The sequence below is a fragment of the Limanda limanda genome, chromosome 2 (assembly GCF_963576545.1).
Source record: "Limanda limanda chromosome 2, fLimLim1.1, whole genome shotgun sequence".
Taxonomy (NCBI): Eukaryota; Metazoa; Chordata; class Actinopteri; order Pleuronectiformes; family Pleuronectidae; genus Limanda; species Limanda limanda.
In genome coordinates this window covers 26,731,972-26,757,331 of record NC_083637.1, presented here as the reverse complement: position 1 = coordinate 26,757,331, position 25,360 = coordinate 26,731,972, and the positions used below count along the sequence as shown (strand labels likewise).

General features: G+C 46.7%; 1 protein-coding gene across 4 annotated transcripts; it reads left to right on the top strand.

The window, feature by feature from the left end:
* Positions 1-11,312: 11,312 nt before the first annotated feature.
* On the top strand, positions 11,313-18,944 carry pcdh18a (protocadherin 18a). Of its 4 annotated transcripts, none has more exons than XM_061092179.1 (5): positions 11,315-13,802; positions 14,505-14,593; positions 15,257-15,429; positions 17,229-17,653; positions 17,690-18,944. In XM_061092179.1, exons 1-5 carry the CDS (start codon positions 11,328-11,330, stop codon positions 18,071-18,073), a joined length of 3,546 nt encoding a protein of 1,181 aa, XP_060948162.1. In that variant the 5' UTR covers positions 11,315-11,327; the 3' UTR covers positions 18,074-18,944. The 4 variants fall into 4 exon arrangements, with proteins under 4 accessions (XP_060948158.1, XP_060948162.1, XP_060948161.1 ...); XM_061092178.1 differs by having other exon boundaries at positions 17,229-17,656; XM_061092175.1 differs by having other exon boundaries at positions 11,313-13,802; positions 17,229-18,944.
* Positions 18,945-25,360: the final 6,416 nt, after the last annotated feature.

Sequence of the window (25,360 nt, the reverse complement as noted above, 5' to 3'; positions counted from 1 at the left end):
TATGAATGTTGTTGCTGTGATGGAGATCAGCATCTGGGCCGTCTGCCTCAGTCAGATATGGTGAAATGAAAATAATCAGATCATCAAAATGATGGAGTCGGCAATTTTGATCCAGTTCCCGACCGCTGCTGTAATTTATCCGAGGATGAAGACCAAGATGTTTTCAACTCGCTCCACAGAGTGAAGGCACACTGCCCCCCCCTATTCACTGCTACAGAGCGCTGGCACCTCACTCAACACTGCACTTCCTCGGGCCATTAAGGATACACATCCTAAGTGTGAGGCTAATGGGATCAATGGTCCATAAGACAAGTGTTCCACAGACAGACGTTTGTGAAATTAGAAGGTGGATATATGAACAGATTATTGTAATTATTGGAGGAAAATGGATTTCAACCTGACATTGTTCACATGTGGTTCTCTGGGTTATGCTGACTTTGAACTCACCTGACATTACCACTGTATTGTTGGATCACAGGTATTCAAGGAAATGATACAACCAGCTGCTGTCTGTGGCTGACAGGTCCCGCATGTTTCAGTCCCTCCAACAAAGATTGTTTTGCCGAGCCAACACACAGCTGCTAAACCCCGAAATAATCGTGTTGTTCTGTACTTTTACTCTGTCCGGCGTGATGAGTTCCTTTTTTGTGTCCCTGCCAGTAATCTCTCGAAGCCAAGACAGCAATTATAATGTATTATTAACAATTTTAATCTTGGACTCCTATGGCAATAAATGGCATTAAAATAAAAAAAATCATTTAGCTTAAAGCTGCACTGCTGGCAGATATACACGATTGCCTTACGTCATAATTACATACAGCCGAATATTTAATCTGGAAAATCCTGAGTTTATATACACTGCTAACTTTAGGTGTAATAAATTGCAGTCATTATCCGCTTCCCCTCTCATGCTGGAGCTTTATGGGCCTTCCAGTCCAGTGTTGACTTGCCTGGAAGCAAGTTGACATTTTTGTTCATGTGTCAATTAAATTGGACATTTTTATGTGTGTGTGTGCCAACAACAGGATGGGGACAGGGAAGACAATATACAACCCTTGTGTTGGTCGCCCTCCTTCCCCCAGAAGAGAACAACTAGAGCCACTGCCCTCTGATTGTCTGAGTAGTTCGATGCCACAGCTGATATTTATTTACCAGCGCTGTATTTCCACTCCTCAGTCTTATGAATCATTATGTGGAATCTCCTTGAAATAAATCACCAGGCACTGAGAAAGGTGCCGCACGAGGCTCGGAGCAGGTGAGAAGTTGTGATAATGGTTATTGATTGGCGCGCGGGCACACTGTGTCCTATTTTGTTTTTATTACAGATGAGAGCCATCATCCCTCGGAGGCGGCCTGGCGTGCTCACTGGAGGGGAATGTGTGGGAGAGAGAGAGAGAGATGTTAAACACGGGGTAGCCACTTCTATATATAAAGGTAATCAGGCGTGAACAAATAGCTGGTGTTGATGATGATGTGGTGCATGTGGGAATTAATTTAGCTAATTATGATGGATGCTTGTTTAGTGAGCGTTAAAAACAGAGAGAGAGAGAGAGAGAGAGGGAGGAAAATAAGTACGGAGGGTGTGATAATCGACAAAATGTGCCTGGTGTTTATTTAGATTTATCAGGATTGGTACTGTATGTGCGACTGTGTGTAACCCCCGCCTTGTGTGTGTTTGTTTTGTGCGTTGCACTCTCGGAGAGCTCTCCCTCTTCTCCTCTCCTGCCTTTGATGAGGCCCCTGGGAGCCACGCTTTGCACTTCGGCAACATGTTTTTGTTTTCTTCTTTTTTTTTCCTGTCTGAATTTTCTTCGCTCTTTCTTGTATCAGAGTTTGTCGAACTAAATCCACGAGAGATGCCATTTGCTGTTTATTTGGCGCAGGAAAATGCTCTGATGTGAATTAATTGCTTGTTAGCACAGAGGAGCCAATAATAACGATAATAACAGCCTAGAAGAGATTTGACAAGACGCGTCTGATGATTAGCGACGGTGATGAGCGTTTCATTTTCGCGCCCGCTTTTCTGCCGGGGAGAACTTTTTTAAAAAGCAGTAAACAAATGAATTTTAATGACTCAAATTACAATTTTGGTGAGTACTTTTCACAGCGCGTGAACAAATTAAAGCTTGCTTTACACTTCATTGAGTTTCGTGTCACACCCCCCTGATCTTCTTTGCAAATTAAATTCTGTCTTTTTTGACGTTCATCTGATCCTCCTCTCCCCTTTTTTTTCCACTTCATCAAACCGCCGTGATATCAAAGAGAAAATAATTGCAGCGCAGGTTAATAAGCATGTATGATCTAGCGAAGTTCGTAAATGACATGTTTCAAAAGGATCGTCTCTGGGCAAACTCTTCCATATTTCTGTGTGAGATGATTAACAGTAACAAGACGCACCCTCAGACACAAATTAAACACACTTTACTTGTCAAAATCCTCCATCCATCTCTCGACCATCTTTATGTCCTTGTCCTATTTCTCGCCGCTCTCTCCAAGCCTCCGAGCGCTCCTCCCATCCCACTGAGCTGATTGAACATTTGCTGTCCGCTGTTTTGGATTCTGCCCCAAATCCCCCCCCCCCCTGCATTAACTTGAAACACCATGTTAAGCAGTCCTCAGCAGAGTCCAACGGCTTGAGAAAGATGCGGTCAATTTGTTCACGTTTTGTAAGAACCTGGCATCCCAAAGCGCTCCAGCAAAGAAATGATTGTCTAAATCCTCTTTATCTCCCTAACCTTTGCTACGCTCTTTTTTCCGCCGTCTCCTCTATAAACCGAATCAACAAGAGCTAAGGTGCGGCTTGCCTGGTGTCGAACTAATGAATCTACTAAAGCCGCGCCTAAGCACACGTACACCTTTTCAAGCAACCCGGCACTTTGAAGGTTGTCACCAATCAATCCAGGCTTGTGTTTTCATTGAGCAAAAGGTGAGAAGTGGAGTGTGTGAATGGGAGGAGAAAGAGTTTTTTAATCACATCTGAGAGGCCATGAGACTGCACCGAAGGAGTCTCCATCGCTTCTTTTTCGTCGCTTCTTTTTGTTAGGATTTCAATATTCTTAACTATAGTCTGTGCTGACAGAATTCAAACCAAATAAAGCTAGAGGTAGTTTTGGTTAGATATTATGCCTTCATACAAATGATTTTAATCACCGTTGCTGCTTAGTGTAAAGAATGAATGTTTTACTTGTTCTCATTTGTAATTTTTGTATTAAAGCGTAATTCCCTTAGGTTCATTAAACTCACATAGATTTCTAGCAGCTGTCTGATAAGTTCTGGAGGTCAGACAGAGTGACTTTGTTGACTTAATTCTGTTTCGTTGCTTTGGTTTCGAGGATCCGAATGTTTACGCAGTCAGGATTGTTTTGATGAAGCAGAAAACATAATATTCTTTGCTCAAATGAACAAAAGTTTGGCCCTCATGGGCTCAGCTGTGTCAAGGCCTTGGGAGTGGCTCCTTGTCACTTCAGTATTCCAAAAGCCAGGAGGACGGCTTGCGCCTTCGCACTTCCGAGGAGGGAGGAACGAAGATCTGCAGTTATAAAATGGACAGACGCCAGATGTTTGTGGCGCTCTAATACGACTAACGTGTTGGAAGCCCATTGTTTTGCTGATCCATAACCTGTTCATTGCCTCCGAAATAAATGCTTGATTGAACAAACCGAGTTCGGCTCTTCTTCTCTCAAAGGATAAACGAACACGCCTAACATTTTCTACGCCTCCCCCTCCCACATCCCTTCACGTCTCCTCTCGTGACTCTTTCAGTACCTCCTTTGTTTCCCCCCACGTCTAATTCCACGCTCCCTGCTAACCCCCGCCACCAACCACCCACCTTTTTCTCTCCACCCTCCCTTTTGAGCAGCTACCCTCCACACTTCCACACTCCTTGACCCTTCCTCGCTTCCATTCCACTTCCCCGCGTCTTCCTCCCTTCGCCCAGGCTTTTATCGAGCCTGAACATATTTCTGTATTTTCTTTGCCTCCACCTTTCCACGCTCCTGTCACTTCATCATCATCCCCCTCCGCCTACTTTCCTTCGCTCCTTCAACCCTGCTCTACTCCTCTTTTATCATGACCCTCCACATCCATTCCTCCATTCCACAGCTGCCAGCTCTCCAGAAGCCCAAGAACCGTAAATCTGGTGCAACCCCGGGAAGTGGGTCACCGGGGGACACTTAAACATGTAACACTCTAGTGAGGGCCTAACCCCGGCCAGAAAATCGTCCCACGCGTGCACGGCGAGCACATGCCCACACACACACACTTGCTTGTGCACATCACGCACACAGACAGACAGAGTTTATGGATGTCTGGGCTTGAAACTGAGCAGCCACAGGATCGGTCTGTGTTATTACTGCTCATGCTCTTACCTCTAATCAATCCAAGTTGTTAGGATTTGTGCACAGGGGAAACAACAGGGGCTTTGTGTCACACCGACCAGGCGGTGCTGCAGCACTTTCCCTGAGCCTGGTTTTGCTCCTACATGGACCCACACCCATCAAAGTCTCCTGTGTGCCAGCAAGTTTCTGGAGCTAGTTATGTTGGGTTTTTTATGTGTGAGTGTCTGTGTGTGTGTGTGTGCTCTAGGGATCCCTGGTTTGAGTTAGGCTGTGCGCTCTGCGGCTGCTGTTGCTATTTGTTCTACCCCTTTAAAACACTCTCACTTTCAAGCGAACATTTCCTAATTCAAACATGATGAGGGACACCCACCAAAACTCTTTGATTTGTTTTCTCGGCAGCTAACCGCATGTGACCTCGACCTCATTACATGTTCTTAGCCAAAAACCCCACTGCTAGGAGGACACCAAACTGCTTACATTTTTGGCTATGTCTCAATCAAAAGTGATTGGCCTCCAGTGTTGAGTAGTGCTAATTCAAATGTTTTGACACTGTTCGCACATGTTGGTTGACACGTTCAGAAAGCAGCTGTCGCCGTGCACACAAAACAGATCACCCTGGGAATGATGACCGCCGCCGAGCGAAAGATCTCGGACTGTCCTCATTACCGGCCTGACACACATGCTCTGTCAAAGAAGTGGCACCAAATGGGACCCGATTCTGTTTGGATGTAGCGCATCTCTCAGAGAGTTCCTTTTCTAAAACACTAATCTCTGGACCACAAATTAGCTGTCAGTCATCAGCTGGAGGCAGACATCGTATCGGGGGAAAGACAGCCCCCAACAAATCAACAACATGTCAATCAAACACACACACACAAACACACAAACACACACACACACACACACACACACACACACACACACACACACACGAGCAGGGAGTGGTGGATGGTTCTGGCATGCAATAGCATTTCCCCCTAATACTAACAGGACCTAACTCTGTTTTCTTCATTAATTCAAGGTGACTCCTGCAAAGCGTTAGAAAAAGGATATGAAGCCGAGGACCCTCAAGTGGTCTCCTAATTAAGAGCCTATACATAAGCGATTTACATTGCCTTCCTGAATTGCGAAATAATTTTATAAAGGCTTGAAAAGAAAGAAACCATTCTAGGGTCAGGAAAATGTTCTTTCAATATGTCTGCCGCTGCTAGACAGTGTCTTGATAAACTGTTAAGTTTAATGGCATTGAATCAACAACAGTATATGAATAGTCAAGTTTCCACTTGGGGCAAGTCAATGAAAACCACCACACAACTAGAATATCAAAGGATGACATTGCACGGATCGCAGGAAGTAGAGGAGGTGGCTTCGAATCAAGTGTTAGTTAAAGTGGAAGTTTGAGGGACTATTGGGAAATAGGCTCATTTACCATCGTGCTGAGAAAAAAGTAACATGTACAATGTAAAACCACAACTTGTTGATTTTACACAGAATTATTGAGGTACTGTGGATTTTGCGGATGTTTCGTTTCTTTGAGGCGGGTGAAGTGGGTCGTCCACTAACCAGAAGCTCAGCAGTTTGATACCAGTCTCCCCCAGTCTGCATCTCAAAGTGTCTTAGGGCAAGATGCTGAACCCCAAAGTGACGGCTGTGCTGGCAGTGCGTGAGTGATGTGTGATAGAGAAAGTGCTACACACACATTCATGCACACTATGAATGTGTGTGTGAATGGGTGAATGGCAAAACAGTACTATAAAGAGCTTTGATCATCAAGACAAGAAAAGTTCTATACATATCGTTCACAGAACATTGTTCTTCTTTTTAGTGTCTTTTTAGTATCTTTTTGTGTCATGTTTTAGCTACAAAATGTATGTTTGTGATCAATTCTTCCTCTATCTAATTAACATTTTTTCTTCTTTCGGTAATTATTCATCTATATTTTGTCTTTTTGCATCTATTTGTACTGGTCCTGGGTGTCTTTGCTTTCATTTGACTTTTCAACTAGCGACAACAACAGTGACTTCTTCTAAGGGGGTCTGGCCCATGCAGGGGCCCCATGACCTCTTGAGCCCTCACGCCCAATTGGCCTGTTCAGTAATCCACTCATGTGGGGACACAGAGTTCCTGTGCAGTGAGGATTTGTTCTGGCAAATTCAGTCAAAGTTTGTTTCTTGCAAAATCTGACTTTGTTGCAACACTGTCAGGGGGTTTCTCAACCGCAGCGGTTATTCTGTTGCGTACAATGTTATCGTGACCACTACAAATCACAAAAACAGAATTCCCCAAATAACCAGATGGATTCAGTTATGACTTAAACGCTGGATCTTTTGATTGTATTGACGTTGTGACAGTTGGAATAGTGTTGACCTTGTTGGGGGGAAAATCTGTTGTGTTTCCTATTACACGTAAGGTTGAGTCTTACACTTACATAAAGACAGAGAGCAAAGAGAAAGTGGTTCAGTCCTGAGTGCTGTGGTGCTGATTATTTGAGAAGCCTTTGTGTTTCTCTGTGCCATGTCTTGGTGAGGGCAAAGCACCTCGCTGTCAGTGTTGTTCAGTCAGACCAAGTGTGTGTGAGTGTGTGTGTGTGTGTGTGTGTGTGTGTGTGTGCGCACAAAGTCAGCTAGGTATGAATCACAGAGAGAGAATGAGGCCAAGGAAAGAATGACTGGATGATTAGACACCCAAACTGCTCCTTCAAGTCAGTCAACAAATACAGCAGTCACAACGCCAAGCCCTCCGACACAAGAATCTCTGGTAGAATAGTCCAGAATAAAATAAAATAGAACAGCAGTTTGCCATTGGATTTTGACAACACTGAAAAAAGGGGCAGTTCTGCCGGGTAAAATTTAATTGCCAAGACTCAAAGCCAAGCCCTGACACTTCACACAACTTCCATTCACTATTCAGGCATCAGGGGCTAGCAATAGAATAGAAAAGCAAATGCATTGGTCAACCATACAGTGCAGTATATCCCTGCCAGAGTTAAAATGACACTTTATACTGGTTTTGCAGAGGAAATGCATGAATATTTTATACACCTCTCCTACCACATAAGTCAGTAAAGTCTGTAGGAAAAAAAACCCACCTAATAACAGTCTGTTCTTTTCACCGGGCGCTGGGCTGGGGGGGGGGGCCTGTCAGCGCGGTGCAGTAATGCGTTCGCTTTAAAGGTGACCAGACACATTCTTTCTGTGGCCCATAGTTCTGCCTAGGCCGTAAATTTGTCGCCCCAACTGTTGACATCGCTTGCAATATGCTGCGCTCCGAGTTTGATCACCGCACGCACTGTGAGCAGGGACAAGGCGGTGCACTCTCTCTTGTCTGCCGGCACACAGATACACACACACAGACAATGGTGGCCAACCAGTCATAAAGTAATAAAGCTCCATGGACCCCCTAATGAAAGAACAGGAAGAAGAAAGGGGGGAACTGGGGTGAATAACAATTATTGCTCCGATGGGGGTGGTGTAGTGTGTGTGTGTGTGTGTGTGTGTGTGTGTGTGTGTGTGTGTGTGTGTGTGTCAACTTCTCTCCAGCCTAGTGAAAGCGAACCCCGGCTCTCTGTGGCCCGGCTCCTCCCCTCTGGAACGGGATCCACCAAATCGCAGCTAATTGAATAAGTGACAATGAGCGGGCAGACGAGGCGACAGATGCTCGCGTGCCTTTACAACCCGAACCACCGGCGGCATCACCGCACACTGTGCGCGCGCACCGTCTCATACGCATAACGCACGCACGCACACATTCCTCCTGACTTCGATCTGAACCAGGGGGGGGGGGGGCACCTGCTGTGCCTATTGACTTACTTTGTGTTTGCGTGTGTATTTGGATGGTAGGGGGGGTGTCCAGGCCAAGATGGTCATGAATGTCAGCGACAGACGTTTAATTCACACTTATTATTTTATGGCTACAAGGCCCGGGCGCGTGCACGGAGGCTAATTGTTGCGCACGGTGTGACGCGGGGAGCAGAGAGGGAGCTGCTGGTGCGTTCGGGGCTGATCTGTTTGGTCTGTGTATCTCTCCTGTGGATCAATAAAGAAAATATCTCCGGAGCTGGAAGCAGGAAAATGGTTAAACAAGAAACCTAAATCCCGGGGACGCGCATCTCTGCACCTGCTGCTGCAGCCGACGGATAGTTTGCGCGAAATCATTTGTCTTCCTAAGCATTAAAAAGCCCATGTTTGTTCGGCTGCTCTGGTTATGTATAGCGTGCCTAAATGTATTAAGCCTCCATCTGTTTTTTTTTTACTTAGATTATACCCCCTCTATGCATTAATTGTTTTATCCTGCGCACTGGTTAAGACCCACAGCGCACCCCCTCCAACTCTGTCTCTTTCTTCTGCTCCCTTCTTCCATAAACTCCGGAGCTGACTTTGTTCTCCAAATGTGATTAGCCTCTCTGGGACGCCGGGGAGTAATTGCATTACTGCATTGTGAGCGTCTGGAGCTATGGAACTGCTGCGCGCCCGTATCGAACCTGTTTAAATACCACTATGGTGAAAAGATGTGCAATGGACGCGTGAATGCAAACATTTTGCATACATGGCTCAGGATGATGAATAGACGCTGGGAGCGGGAATAAAGGTTTTCCGCCAATTTGGTGTCCCCGGGTTCAAAAGGGAGAGCTTGTGCACGGTGTCCATGCACGTTTCTTTTTGAATAACTCAGTTAAACTATTGTTTCCAGGCAAAATGCGCTTTGGAGCCTGCATGTGCAGACGCGTTGCGTTCAAGGATCAGCAGCCCACACTGAATAACCAGGTTCAAATGGATAAATCATCGGGTTTATATAATATTTCTCACCCAGACCGTCCACAGCAGCTGGTGGTTAATTATTCATACATTTATAGCACATTCTATATCTGTCTATCTCTTAAGGTTATGGTCTTCAGGAATGACCGTGGACTTCTACACTTGGAGCTTTCTCTTTGCAGGGTGAGCGGGCCGGTTACTACCGGGGAAGTTTCTTTAAGTTTGTGAGTTGTGGTCTTGGAGTTCTGCTCCAGATGGTCACCTTTAGCGCGGTCTCATCCTCAGCACCTGCTATAATATTTGATTTGAATATGTATGAGGGTTTTTTGGGAAACCTGTTACTGCGATAACTGCGAGTTCCTATTAGTTGAGCGCATTTTCTCCCCCTCTCTCTCTCTCTCTCTCTCTCTCTCTCTCTCTCTCTCTCTCTCTCTCTCTCTCTCTCTCTCTCTCTCTCTCTCTCTCTCTCTCTCTCTCTCTCTCTCTCTCTCTCTCTCTCTCTCTCTCTCTCTCTCTCTCTCTCTCTCTCTCTTGTCTATCTATAACGCACGCCCGCGCGCGGACACGGCGCCGTGCACCCGCGCGCAAAACGTGTGAATGGATGTGGAAAAGCTGCTTGGTGCTCTGCAATCCCCCATGACAACTCATTTCCTCGCAGTTGTGCGATGGGGGGTGGGGGTCGGGTCTCCGCTGGAGTCTTGTTTGGTCGGAGCTGTCTGTAATCGGCCGGGTCCGGGTTGCCAAACAAACCGCGGCAGATGGTCCGCAAAACGCACGGTCCCAGTTGTGCGCATTCGTTAAACGTCAGATCTCTCTCTCTCTCTCTCTCGCCCTGTGTTTTACGCACAGGGGACTCTTTGCAGGGGAGGGGTGGTGAATTGAAATAAATGGAACCGAACTGCAGAGTTTTGGACTCGTTATCAAAAACAACATCCTGCGGGGGGAGATTGAAGTGATGTTCAACAGATTTGTGCACGCGGGCACGGAGCTGTTCCTCGGCGTGACCAACTCTTTTAAGGCATTCATTAGAGTCCGGCTCCCTTTCAAAGCGATTCTCCACACAGCTTACCCAGCTTATACTCTCACCCATAGACTGCAGCTGAGACGCATGTGAAAAAAAAAAAATATATATATATAGTTCACTCAAAACATCTACTACAAAGTGCCTGTGCCTGGAGATGGGGGGAGGGGGGTGATCAGCTGCCACTTGAAAGAGCAGAAATAAGACCAAATACAGTATAAGCTCACAGAATCCATATACGGTCCAGTGCCAAGGCATCCAGTGAATCCGTCAGTCCTCCAGGAGGAGTGAGCTGTGACAGCTGCTCGTTGGCTGGGTTGAGTTTGATGTTTTCTATTAAAAAGGGCTGCGCTTTAGAAGTGGTGCTGGTGGTTGGGGTGACTTTATCTTTTTTTCTTTTCTAATGAGAATCTAGACTCTTTATTTTTTTGCGTCTCCATGCTGTCTGGGGCGAACAGACGAGAAGCGAGAAAGTCGTAAACCTTCCCTGGGTTTATAGCAATGAGACACGTCAGGGTAAGTCCTTTGAATGAATGTTTTCCTCCTCTAGTTTATTTTCTCCCATTGTAGCGGCATGGTCGTTACTCTGCGGAGTGGGGAAAGTGAACCCCCACGGGGGTTTTTCTTACCCCCCGCTTTCTATTTTTTCCTCCCTCCTCTTGCGCCTCCTTCTCCTCCTCTCCTCTGGAGTTTGAGTGGGCAGCGGCGTATGACTGAAGAAAGCGTTTGTCTTTTCCCGGGATGTGAAAAGAGGGGAGGAGGGGGGGGGGGGCCGTGGCTGATGTACAACTAGTTGGTTTGGGGCGGGTTATTTCGGGCAAGTCTGTGCGCGGAGGCACCTCAAACGGAGAGAGGGAGCGGAGGAGAGCGCACGGCGCACAGAGCAGACAGGAGAGAGAGTGAAAGGCGCACAGCACTCAGCTGCTTCTCCCTCCCGCTAGAGAGGCACAGCAGATCTGAATAACAAGGAAGGAAAGATAGAAACTAATGTGGATGCCTTTATGGAAAATAGAATAGATTGAACAATCTGTATTTTTTATGTTTTTTTTAGTTTTTTTCCTCATCGCTCCGCGGAGAAAGCAATGCAGCTGCTGATTGAGGGAGGAGAGCATTTACTAAGTTAAAACTGGAATTCTTCTGCGCTCTGCATTTTTTGAGCAGTTTTTTCCTCTGGATCTGCTTTTTTGGCTTTCCACAGCAATGCAACCAGGGAAGATGAAGGGACTCTTTCTGTCGAGAATGTGGAAAGTTGTGGTGGTGTTGGCACTGGCCACGCAACACGTCACGGGTAAGACACTGAAATATCAGATCTACGAGGAGCAGAAGGTGGGCACGGTCATCGCCCGGTTGCGGGACGATGTCGCGGATGTTCTGGCCAAACTTCCCAGCTCGGTGTCGCTCCGCTTCCGAGCCATGCAGAGAGGGAGCTCCTCTTTCCTCTCGGTGCGCGAACAGGACGGAGAGATCACCATCAAGACCAAGATCGACCGCGAGAAACTCTGCGAGAAGAACCTCAACTGCTCCATCCAGTTCGACGTGCTGACGCTGCCCACCGAGCACCTGCAGCTGTTCCACGTCGAGCTGGACGTGCTGGACATCAACGACAACGCGCCCCAGTTCGCCCGCGCCATCATCCCCATCGAGATCTCCGAGAGCGCGTCCGTGGGAGCGCGCATTCCCCTGGACAGCGCCACGGATCCCGACGTCGGGGAGAACTCGCTGTACACGTACGCGCTGGAGCCCAACAACTTCTTCAAGGTGGACATCCAGTCCAGGACCGACGGGGCCAAGTACGCGGAGCTGGTGGTGCTGAAGGAGCTGGACCGGGAGGTGCGCTCCGGTTACGAACTTCAGTACACGGCCTCCGACAGGGGCGTTCCCTCGAGGACGGGCACGACTCTCCTCAAAATTAATGTGGCCGACTCAAATGACAACAGCCCCATTTTTGACAAGTCCTCATATGTCATCAACCTTCCAGAGAGCTCACCTGTTGGCACTCTGCTCATTGACCTGAACGCCACTGACCTGGACGAGGGCACAAACGCAAAAATAGTCTACTCCTTCAGCAGTCACGTGTCCCCGAAGATAATGGAGACGTTCAGGATCAATCCCGACAGCGGCCACCTGACCCTGGTCAGGCGTGTGGACTATGAGACCATGAGCTCCTATGACATCGATGTGCAGGCACAGGACATGGGTCCAAACTCCATGCCCGCCCACTGCAAGATCCTGGTCAAAGTGGGAGATGTGAACGACAACAAGCCAGACATCAGCATCAACCTCATGTCCTCCCAGGGGAACGGTGATGCGGCGTACATATCCGAGGCTTCTGCTCTGGACACGTTTGTGGCTCTGGTGAGGGTGGAGGACATGGACTCCGGGCTGAATGGAGAGGTGGAGTGTAAACTTCACGGTCAGGGCTACTTCAAACTGCAGAAGACGTACGAGAACAATTACATGATCCTGACCAATGTGTCTCTGGACAGGGAGAAGAGGTCAGAGTTCAGCCTGACGGTGGTGGCAGAGGACCGGGGGACCCCCAGTCTCTCTACTGTCAAACACTTCACCGTGCATGTGACCGACGAGAATGACAATGCGCCACGTTTTGAGAAGGGCCGATATGAGATCTTTAAATCGGAGAACAATGCCCCCGGAGCGTATCTCACCTCCATCCTGGCCACCGACCCTGACCTGGATACCAATGGGCAGGTGAGCTACTCCATCTTGGAGAACTCTGTTCATGGGAGCTCAATCTCCACCTACGTCACCATCGACCCCTCCAATGGAGCCATCTATGCACTGCGTACATTCGATCGTGAGGACGTCAGCCGAATCTCCTTTGTTGTGCAAGCCAAAGACGCAGGAAAACCATCACTGCTCAGTAACGCCACGGTCATTCTGAACATCCTGGATGAGAACGACAACCCTCCAGTCATCGTGGTGCCACAGCTGTGGAACTTCACTGCTGACGTGCCTGCATCAAAGTTCACAGATGCTGGACACCTAGTGACAACGGTTAGGGCGACTGATCGAGACACAGGGGTCAACGCTGAGCTCATCTGCTCAATAGTCAGCGGCAACGAGGAGGGTTTCTTCCTCATCGACCCAAGAACCTGTGAGATCCACGCCAACGCCAGCCTGGAGAACTTCCCCCAGGAGAACGCTGAGTTGACCATCGTGGTCCGAGATCAGGGAAGCGAGAGCCTCAGCGCCAAGGCCGTCCTGAAAATCACCCTCTATGAGAACATGGAGAACCACGTCCAGGTGATGGACCAGGGCGAGTCTTCACTGGACGCCTCCCTGATCATCATCATCTCCCTGGGCGCCATCTGCGCTGTGCTCCTGGTCATCATGGTGGTGTTCGCTGCTCGCTGTAATCGCGAGAAGAAGGACAACAGGAACTCCTACAACTGCCGGGTGGCGGAGTCCACCCACCAGCACCATCCCAAGAAGCCTGCACGCCAAATCCACAAGGGCGACATCACTCTGGTTCCCACGGTGAACGGGACCCTGCCAATCAGAGCTCACCATCGCTCACCTTCGGCCACGCCCCCCCTGGAACGGGCCCAGATGGGGAGCAGGCAGAACCATCACAGCCGCCAATCCCTGAACAGCCTGGTGACCATCTCGTCCAATCACATTCCAGAGAGCTTCGCCCTGGAACTGGCACACGCGACACCACCAGTGGAGGTGAGCACACACGAGCTCTGTCTTTGACACACGCGCACACACACACACACACACACTCAAAAGTAAATTACTCTCCGAAATTTTAAATGCAGTCACTCAGCCCCATTCCAAATATTCTCTCTCTCATCTCTCTCTCAGTCTCTCCCTCTCTCTCTCACACTCACGCACACAGACACACACACACACTCTCTCACACACACACCAGTCTTCCCATCCTCACACAGCTGTCTCCGTTGCAACAAATTAACTCATCTCCATGTGTGACAGTGACTAAATCAACACTGCCCTGTAGATCCTACTGACTCTCATTAAAAACTGTTGATGAGTACAGATGTGTCTCTGTCGTCGCCCTGTTTACACCCTGTCACCATTACCTCCATCACGACCACCACTCACCCCTCAGTCACATGTCTCCATGTTCATCTAGACTCACCCCCCCCACCTCCACCTTTTTTATTTTGTTATAACATCATCCATTTTGTCTCATCCATTTTCAGCAGCCTCTCCATCATCCATTTTGTGTTTACTCATCTATTATTTTGTCTTCTTTGTTGTCTCCCCCCCCTTTCTCTCTCTCTCTCTCTCTCTGTCTGTCCCTCCTCCCCCCCGTCCCTCCTATATTACCCATCTGTTATTCATCCTCCCCCTTTCTTTTTTTTTTCGTTTGTTTTATTTTGTTTGTTTTGTTATTTTTGGATGTAGCAAGTCTCACAGCTTCTGTCCATGCTCCATCAGGGCCAGTACCAGCCCAGACCCAGTTTCCGTGGCAACAAATACAGCCGAAGCTACAGGTAATTTACCCCTATTACCTCAGTACCCAACCCCCACCCAACCCCACCCCAATCCAAAAAACAAAACCAAGATTATCTTTTGTTCACTTTTCAAACCACTTGTGTTTCATTGTTTACTACATGTTCCCTCAACCTGTTGTAAAGTTGTACCTGTCAGTTGCTCAGTTACATGTAGATCATGGTTTGATGGCCTGTAAATGTTATTTTCTTTTCATGTTCCAGTTGTTATCATACCAATGCCATTCAGTTCAAAAGAATGCAACTCATTTGTCTGAGTGTCACAACAGTTTCCTCGGTTCTACTCTTCTTTAAAAAAAATGGTCTCGGGCTGTGAAGTGTGAATCCATTACTACTTTCATCATAATATTCCCCCTTATGATCTCCACACGATAGATTTATTGACGCCCGCTGTGGCTGTTAAGATAGATTTATTGAGGGGATATATCTGCACATAGAATTTATGGGCACAGCCTCATCTATGGGGATTTGAAAGATTCTAGTCAAAAGTTTTATTTGATGGATTTGTTTGTCATTAGTCTTCTCCATGAGGAGAGATTGATTCTGTCAGCCTGCGGAACAGAATGCACACATCACTCATTTGCCAAATGGGAATTTGCATCCTATTTTTTATTGAGATGTGTTTGTCATTTCTTCCCGCTGCAGGTATGCATTACAAGACATGGACAAGTTCAGCCTGAAGGACAGTGGCCGTGGGGACAGCGAGGCGGGAGACAGTGACTGTGACATGGGGAGGGAATCCCCCGTGGACAGACTGCTGCTGGGGGAGGGCTTTTCTGACCTGATTCACCTCGAAATGCACCATCGACTCCACCCAGGTGAGCCTCAGGAAACCAACTCTCACACTCTCCCTGTCTTCCCTCTGTGATGACACACCACCACAACTTTTCCTCTTCCTTATTAGTTTCAGTAAACCCTTCTCGGCATGACTTGGCAACATTTTTCCCACTCAGATGAGTCACACATCTACCTCACCTCACCTCACATTCAGTCGCACCTCTGCATAGTTTTATAATGCAAAAGTTTTGGTCAAAGGTTGTTGTTGTATTTGAACTAGAATAGATAACTTGTGTGTCCTCCAGACCACACCCAGCTCCTCTAATGTGCCTCTGGCCTGACACATTTCAGCACCACGGACAGCGCAGTGCCTAAGCCCTATTATTTGTCAGTACACCTGCCTATACAGCCGCTCCATTCACCCCTGCCGCCGACACAATCCCCATTGTACCCAGCCCCATTCTTCCTCACAGCCCTCATTTCCACGCTCGTTATCACTGAGAGAGGTTACAGCGTGTCTGGCTGTTTGCGTCGCTGTGTGTGGGGTTGTTGTTGTGTGTGTGTGTGTGTGTGTGTGTGTGTGTGCACGCGCGCGTTATCTGCCCCTCAGATAGAGTCGTGTCTGTAAAATCCTCCCTGGAGCGGAGATGAGTTGCCTGTCACTCATCGCTATGCGTCTCAGGGTGCTGTTTTTTTTCTCCTCTCCCTTCTTTTTCTTTTCTTTCTCCTTTTTTTGAGTGACAGTGGTGCGCTTTCATGTCTGAACTGAGGAGAATTCATAGTAATTGCTTTTAGAATGATGTTATTCTCTCTTTCTCTCTCTCTCTCTCTCTCACCTCCTCAGCTCCTCGGCATCTCTCTCTCTCCTTTTTCTTGTTAATGTATGCTCTATCTTTATTGAGATGGATTAAGGGAGGGGTGGCGGACATGGACAGTCTCTCTCTATTTCTTTTTTCTCTCCCTTTGAGAAAGACTTAGAGGTGTTGCACCCCCCTCATCCCCCCCTTCCCTTTCGCTATCTGTTATGTTAATATGAAAAAAACAGGGAGGGGAAGGAGATAATAGGCCGGGAGGGAGGATTTTCCCTGTTTTCTCTCCAAAAGATTTAATTTGTTTAGATTTTTCTATTTAGATGAGGGGAGAAATGTGTCCATTCATGCTGGATATGATAAAAGAACTTAAACAAGCAAATCCCTGCCTGAGCCGTCTAGTGCACGCTGGGCAACGCAGCCAAATATTACATTAGCACCGCCTGTGATGCCATTTGGGTGGGATCTGGCACTTATTTACTTTTCCGTCTAAAGTCCTTTGATTGTTAACATACCTGCAAGAGCACTACCTGGATATCTGTGCTGTCAACTGTAAATACCCCCGATCTGCTCCTCCAAGCAGGAATAAAAAGAGATAAGAGAAAAAACTCACCTCTTCCAGGCTGAGCTGTTCTTTTTTTGATCGTCATAAAAGACTGAAGCGCTGCCATGTGGAATATTAATTAGGTATTATGCATGAAGCATTCTAATAGCACGCATGGTTTGTCAGACTCAACAGCATCCCTGCCTTTGTAAATCTCTACCATTCTCCTCCATGAGCTGTGTATCTCTTAAAGTGTAACATTACTTTACCGCAGTCTCATGGTTTATTACTTGTATTATTCAAGTGTATTGACACTTTCTGTACCGCAACAACAAACACTTTTAACAAATCCCACTTCTTTCTCAGGAGTTTTGAACACCTGACTTAGAGTTGCTGGTTTTGGAGTTGTTCAATGTGTTTTTCATTCTCTTTGTGTAGCTGAACCTGCTCCTGACTGTGTCTATGTTTTCTTTTCTTGTTGTTGTAGCCATGAGACTGTGCACGGATGAATGTCGTGTCCTGGGACACTCTGACCAGTGCTGGATGCCCCCCCTCTCGTCGCCCGCTTCCTCCTCTGACTACCGCAACAACATGTACATCCCCGGGGAGGAGTCCTCGCAGCAGCCACCGCTCGAAGACGACCAGTCTTCGGTGGACTCGGAGAACCGCAAGAGCTTCTCCACTTTTGGTAAAGAGTCTGGGAGCGAAGAAGCCCTCGCCGGGGGAGTCGCCGCTGGAGGAGGAGGTGACCCGTGTGTGGCCGGAGGAGGGGCTGGCTCCCTCCTCACTGAGATGAACTCTGTGTTCCAGCGTCTTCTCCCCCCCAATATGGACTCGTACACAGAGTGCACCGAAACAAGCCCCCCGCCATCCTCCTCCACTACTGAGAGAGGAAGTGGTCGTAGCAGCAACGCCGCCGCCAACCACAGTAACAACGCCGTTCCTCAGGACAGCCGCAGGGGGTTGCTGCCAGGTGGGAAAGGTCCTGCTTATCCCCCGGGTGTGGCTGCATGGGCGGCCAATACCCACTATCTAAACCCTGGAAGTGGATCCGTGGGGTCCAGCCACGTTTCCCCCTCTTCTTCCTCCTCCACTTCCTCTTCGTCTTCGACCCCCACTGCCACCGCCACTAATGGGCAGCCGCCTCACCTCAAATGGCTACCAGCCATGGAGGAGATCCCGGAGAATTACGAGGAAGACGACTTCGATGGCGTCTTCCACCAGGGTCACCAAGGTGGGAAGCGCAGCGAGAGCCGCCACGAGGCCGGCATGGACGCTAGTGAGCTGGTGCACGAGATCAACAAACTGCTGCAGGACGTCAGGCAGAACTAGAGAGAGAGAGAAAACAATGGCGTGGCCTGCTCCCACAATCTGAGGGGACAGAACATTTCAACACACTCGGTCAAATGCTTGTTCTTCGTGCCAACGTATACATATAAACTTCATGATGACTGCTTCTTGTTCACTGTAATGCTTGTCTGGTCCGTTTTACCAAATAATCTTCTTTGCCGCTCAGTGCTGAGAGACTCGCAGAGAAAAGTAAAACATGGCACTGAAGTTGTGATCGAGGTGACTCGACGGCATCAAAGCGAGCGCGCCGAGAACAGATCGCTCAGTTGTCATTACGGTCCCCTTTGATTTCAAACAGGAATCCGTCCAAAAGAACTGTACCCTTTCTTCATTTGTAATGTTTACAGCAGCAAGAACAGACTCCGTGGGGAGAAACCAACAGCTGTGTGATCTAATTTCTGCTTTTACAGTGTACAATATTGTACAGCGTCTGTGGGAAAAAGGAAAACTCACTTGAATATTGTGCTACGTCTCCTGTTTTGTTATTATGGAATGTAACTGTACAATTCGACCTTTGTATTTTAAAAATACACTCTTTTCTACTTCTATATATTTATATGTGTCCATGTATGTTTGTACAGAAAAAGAAAACAAATGTCTATTTTTTATATTTGTCACTGCATGTCTTAATATCACTCAATGTGTCTCTCTCCCTCTGCCCTGTTTATTTGATAAAACAACTGTATTTAATTTTCTTATTGAATGTGTGTGTGTGTGTGTGTGTGTGTGCGTATTAATAATAATCACATTCCAAAGCAGTTCCATGTTGGAATTTGGTTTTGTATGCTATCATTGTGACCAGTGGATGGTAAATAAAGTGGAGCGATTCATTACAGGATTGTGTCTGAAAATATATCATCGATGTTTCATTTATTTCTTATGTCAGCTTTCCTCACTAAGAGTTTCCATTTGCCCCCCCCTGTCTCTTAGCACCCCCTATTGTCCAGCAATAAAACTGCAGCACTCTGCACACAGTGAAAATCTGCTGGGTGTTCCCCAAGCAAACCTCATTATACCTCATAAGCACAATTCTGCTAATGAACGTGCCATTTTCATGAATTTATTCCCGAATGATCTCTTTAAATTAAAATGCATTTAGGCATTAATTTAGATTTAGAGTCTGGATGCGTTGTCTCACCGTCTCTTTCATCCATGAAAAAGCATCACACTTCAAATATGCCCCAAAAATGAGCAGCGTCTGATAATAGCTGCACATGATGGGGAATCAGCAGCCATATGGCCTTGTAACACAATTAAACAGAAAGTGGGCGGTGAGCGCCTCCCTCACTCACTCTGCTGGTGAGAGTGAGGCCCAATCTTCAGCTGATACTCACACAATCAAAGGAACATGCACGTGTTACGCACACGGTCGACAGACAATAGGAAACTGATTTTTGTTTAAAAGAGGGATCATTGAACAACAAAGGCTGAATGAAGAAATTAACCTCATGAGACGGAGCTTTCCTTCAAAACAAGGCTACACACACACACACACACAAACAGACAAACACACACACACACACACCACACACACATTTATGAGAACATACAGTAGACTGGCAGGTGCATGCACACGTGAATACACAAACACACACTCACTCAACATGCACATGCAAACACCTGATAATGAGCTCATTTGTCTTCATCATTAAAGAGGCCAAGCCTCAATAAACAGCAAGCACTGGTTGTGTGTGTGTGTGTGTGTGTGTGTGTGTGTGTGTGTGTGTGTGTGTGTGTGTGTGTGTGTGTGTGTGTGTGTGTGTGTGTGTGTGTGTGTGTGTGAAGGAAACCAAAGCATGCTAAATGCTAAATTAGCAAAGGTTCTTGCAATCCCATCCCTTTAATATTTAAAGGTGTAAAAGAAGCAGAGCAGTAGCAAGCTAACACGCTCCTCAGAGCTAGTTCTGATGTATGGTCATGAGATGATTTTTACACTGTACAATGAATAGTTTGACACTTATTATCATCTGTGCCTTATAAAGTCGTAGCTTAGCGTAGCATAAAAACTGTGGGGAAATGTTATGCCAGGCTAAGCCATGTGTGTGTGTGAGTGAAGGATATTCTATATGCTAAATTAGTTATAGGCAAAACAAGCTATAGCTAAATATTTCCCAACTTAACCGCAGCATAGCAGGTGAGCTAATACACTCCTCGTAGAGAGTTATGATGAATGGTCATGAGTTGGTTTTTATATTGTAACGTTTTAGTTTTAAATTACCATCTCTAACATATGTGTATGAAGCTTTAGCCGTAGCTTAGCATAACTACTGCAAGTGCGGGGACATGTTATGCCAGGCTAAGCAGTGTGTGTGATTGAAGTACATTTAAGCATGCCATATGCTAAATTAGCTTAAAGCTGCCTGTAAACCAAATCATGGTTTAATATTAAACAGCAACAGATCATTAATAAGCTAATGTGTCCTAAATAGCTTGATGTATGGTCATGATTTTAATATTTTAATGGAGTGGTTTGTTATTTACCGCCTCCTCATTCAAGACTCAAGATTCAAGATTTTTATTGTCAAATGAACAGAGATAACATGAAGTAGTCACTGTCAATGAAATGCTTGGGTCACACACTCTCTTTAAGCAATGCTCAAGTATAAAATAGAATAAAAAAAGAATAAAATAGAATAACAATGAAATAGAATATCAAAAATTTAAAATAGAAAATAAAATATATACATCTAAATATATATCCTTCCTTACAGGTGAATGTTCAATTTGTGCAGTAGTGCAAATGTTCAAATATGCTTGTTATGGTGCTGGTGCAAATATGCAAATATTCCAGGGTGCTGGTTTGGTAGAGTTATTGCAGTTCAGGAGTTTAAAAGTCTTATGGCCTGGGGGATGAAACTGTCTCTGAGCCTGGTGGTGCGGGCCCGGATGCTGCGGTACCGTCGGCCAGACGGCAGCAGGCAGAAATGTTTATGGCTGGGGTGAAAGGGGTCTTTAATAATCCGGTTGCTCTTCTTCCTACACCGCTCGGTGTAGAGGTCCTCCATGGATGGCAGCTCCGTCCTGATGATGTGCTGGGGAGACTTCACCACCATCTGTAAAGCCTTACGGTTGAGGGCGGTGCACCAGCCGTACCAGGCGGTGATGCAGCCAGTCAGGATGCTCTCTATGGTGCACCTGTAGAAGTTGCACAGGATCCTGGAGTCCATGTGGAGCCTCCGCAGCCTGCGGAGGAAGAAGAGCCGCTGCCTGGCCGTCTTCCTGATGGAGTCTGTGTGATGGTTCCAGGTCAGGTCACCACTGATGTGGACCCCGAGGAACCTGAAGGTGCTGACTCGCTCCACCGGGGTCCCGTTGATGAAGAGGGGGGCGTGTTCCACTCCTTGTCTCTTCCTGTAATCCACGATCAGCTCCTTAGTTTTGCCGACGTTGAGAAGGAGGTTGTTGTCCTGGCACCAAGATGTCAGGGCTCCGACCTCCTCTCTGTAGGCCTTCTCATCGTCGCCGGTGATCAGGCCTATGACTGTGGTGTCGTCGGCAAACTTAATGATGGTGTTGGAGCTGTGGGTGGCCACGCAGTCATGCGTGAACAGGGAGTACAGGAGAGGACTGAGCACACAGCCCTGGGGGGCACCGGTGTTGAGAGTCAGGGTGGAGGATATGGTGCTGCCTATACGCACCGCCTGTGGCCTGCCCGTCAGGAAGTTCAGGATCCACTCACGCAGGGCGATGTTGAGCCCAAGGTCTCTGAGCTTGGTGACGAGCTTCAGGGGCACAATGGTGTTGAATGCTGAACTGTAGTCGACAAACAGCATTCTCACATATGTGTCCCTCTGGTCCAGGTGGGAGAGGGCAGTGTGGAGGGTGAGGGAGATGGCATCTGCAGTCGACCTATTTGGCTTGTAGGCAAACTGCAGAGGGTCCAGAGTGTCAGGGAGGGAGGAGGTGATGAAGGGTTGGACCAGCCGCTCAAAGCACTTCATTATAATGGAAGTAAGTGCTACTGGGCGGTAGTCATTCAGGCAGAGGGTTTTAGTTTTCTTGGGGACAGGGACAATGATGGTCTTCTTAAAACATGCGGGGACTACAGACTGGAGCAGAGACATGTTGAAGATGTCTGTGAACACATCTGCCAGCTGATCTGCACACACCTTGAGAGCTCGGCCAGGGATGCCATCAGGTCCAGGTGCCTTGCGTGTGTTGATCTGGTTGAGAGATCTCAACACGTCTGCCCTGGATATGACGGGGGGGCAGCGGTCCTCCTGGGCCTCTTCGATCTCCCCAGCCGGGGGGCTGCTCTCAAAGCGGGCGTAAAAAGTGTTCAGATCCTCGGGGAGAGATGAAGACACATCATCAGCACTGCTGGTCTTAGCTTTGTAGTCTGTGATGGTTCTCAGTCCGGCCCACATGTTCCTAGTGTTGGAGCCCTTGTAGTGAGACTCCACTTTGTCCCTGTACAGTCTCTTAGCACTGCTTATAGCACTCCGGAGCGCGTACCTGGACTTCTTCATCTGTTTAGCTTAGCATAAAGGCTATGAATGATGGACAATGTTACAGGCCAGGCTAACTTTTTTCGTCCAGTTTCCAATCTCTATGCTAAAGCTAAGCTAGCTGATTGTTGGCTGAGGCGTCATCTCCTATCTATTTGTCAAGGAACCAAATAAGAACAAATTGCCAAACTATCAATTTAACCACGACAAACTTTCACAAATGTTACAGGAGGGAAATAAACACGAGATATTTATTGTTTTTAATACTTTCACTAGATGTGTGTGTCATTTCAAAATAAGACTGGCAATTCATGATGGATGATCTTCAGCACAACAATTTTCTTTAGCATATGGTAATGGCGTGTGTAATAGGAAAAAAACACACACACACACGCCGGGGTTGTGAAATCCGCTGCTGCTCATTTATTACCACTCACATGATTAATTTTACACAAATACAACACTGGCACTGATATGATGTTGAAATATGAACTTCAGCTTATTATTGTCATAGCAAATCCACCATTAAATTGTTTGTCAGTCTCACTCGACTTGCGCTCATTTTTCATCCTCAAACCTGCTCTCCTCCTCCACCGGTGCCCACCCCCTCGCTCGCTCACTCCCTTATAACGACCACCCTCCTCCCCCCCACCACACCTCCATAGCTCACTCTCACCTTCTCGCTATTTCTGTCTGTCCATCCGTCTGATACACACAAACACACAAACACACAAACACACACACAAGCACACAAATAAATATTCTCCCTCGCACAGAAACAGGTAAAAACATGCTCGTCCAAATCCCAGCAACGTTCTCAGCTTGTTTGACAGCCCCATGTCCCCACAGACTTAAGAATGAGTAATGCTCTTACTTGATCACATCACGCCTCTGTCTGATCATTCCTTTCTTGCTGCTTGTCTTTTTTTTAACAATCATCGGTACTGTCAGAAGTATTAAATCACACCTATTACTTTTTGGATTTTTTTTTTTTTACTCAAGACAAACCACAGAAATCCTGACACGCTCCTTTGTCGTCTGCTTGTCCGTTGATTGGTTTTGACAGGAAATAGGAAGGTGAGGGATCCGGGCAAGTCACATCTGAGGGAGGTCAGCTTTCATTCACAAGACAAACACACCTGTGTGACCCTTAGTGAACACATACGCACAACAAGTGTCGGGGAGGACAGGATACTGGTGACCATGTAACATAAACAGAACTGTCATGATGGAACTTCTTGTGTGTCTCGTACCTTACTGTTGAAGTGAGGTCATATAAATATGTGTTCTTCAGGTGGCCCAGTCATCTATCACATCCACCCACTTAATTGCAAAGGCTTTCTTGTCCATCACCCAGCTTGATGGAAGTGCAGCAGACTGAGGGAATCAAGTCTCACCATCGATAGGCCGAGGTTTTTTTCAGCTGAGACCTGGAGAAAGACAAAGCTGGATTTCTGTGTTGAAAATGATGATGACAGTTTAATTAAATCAGGGATTCCCAAACGCTTTCTGTCAAAACATTTCATGCCTACAATAAAAGACACGCATCTCTTTCGGTATATTGACAATACCCAAGAGATGTGTCTATTTTGGACGATATTGATGCTCAATGCACCAAAGAAAGCATTTATTGGCTCAATTTTTTTTTCTTCATATTTTCTACATTTCGTAATTTTGACTGTTAAGTCAGTATCTCCTGGCTCTCTTGTTTGTGACCCCTCCTCCCAGGTTGTGGCTCGCTGTTATTAGGAGCTCAACCAAATAGTTTTTCTCCTTGTGAGAAATTTGGGCTCAAAATACACCAACATAATAATTATGACATGAGTGTACACATCTTTCTTGTTCTTGTATCACCTCACATTTATCCTGGTAACCTCTTGAGTTTCTAGCCACCAGGGTGGAAGCCTCCGTTTTTATTAAATTTATAATACTTTACCGTATATTTGATATATATTGAATATTCTCTACATTTGGGCTTCTCCACATTGTTACGAACACATCTGAAACTGTACAATCGGCCTAGTAAACACATCCATCCAATACACACTTCCATTGTTGCATTTCCAGATGAAAAACATGGGTGTTATTTATAACATTCACAGAGACTCTGATACAGCTTTTAATGTAAAGCAATGTTTTTACTCATACCTGTGATTGGCATGTCAGATCATGGCCGTGAAACTAGGTGAATCTTAGAGGTGAATTTTACTCACATTAATTTCACACATTCGCCTTTATTTTCACTCTACATACATCTTCACAGATGAGTTAAAGGCATCTACACTTACACATTTGGCAAGTTACTGGTGCAATATTTCCTTCAAATTAAAAGTGTATGGATGCTACGTATGAATGCATTTATGTTGATAACAACAATCATTGAAGCGCAAAGAAACAAACTAAACCTTTTTTACAATCCATATAGTTTCAATACTGAACGAATAATATGATAGATTTTTTCAGTGTTTAGAGTATGTAAAATAATCCACCAGAAAAGGATTTGTCCAGCAGATGGCACTGTGGCACCTATCTTCCAACAGAAAGGGATATGCTTTCACAACTGAAACACTCACCATGAGAGACTGCCACACCATCAACAAGCCCTGCTGAAGAGCTGTTGAGACAGAGAGAGAGAGAGAGAGAGAGAGAGAGAGAGAGAGAGAGAGAGAGAGAGAGAGAGAGAGAGAGAGAGAGAGAGAGAGAGAGAGAGAGAGAGAGAGAGAGAGAGAGAGAGAGAGAGAGAGAGAGAGAGAGAGAGAGAGAGAGAGAGAGAGAGAGAGAGAGAGAGAGAGAGAGAGAGAGAGGTGCTAAGGTCGAGTCA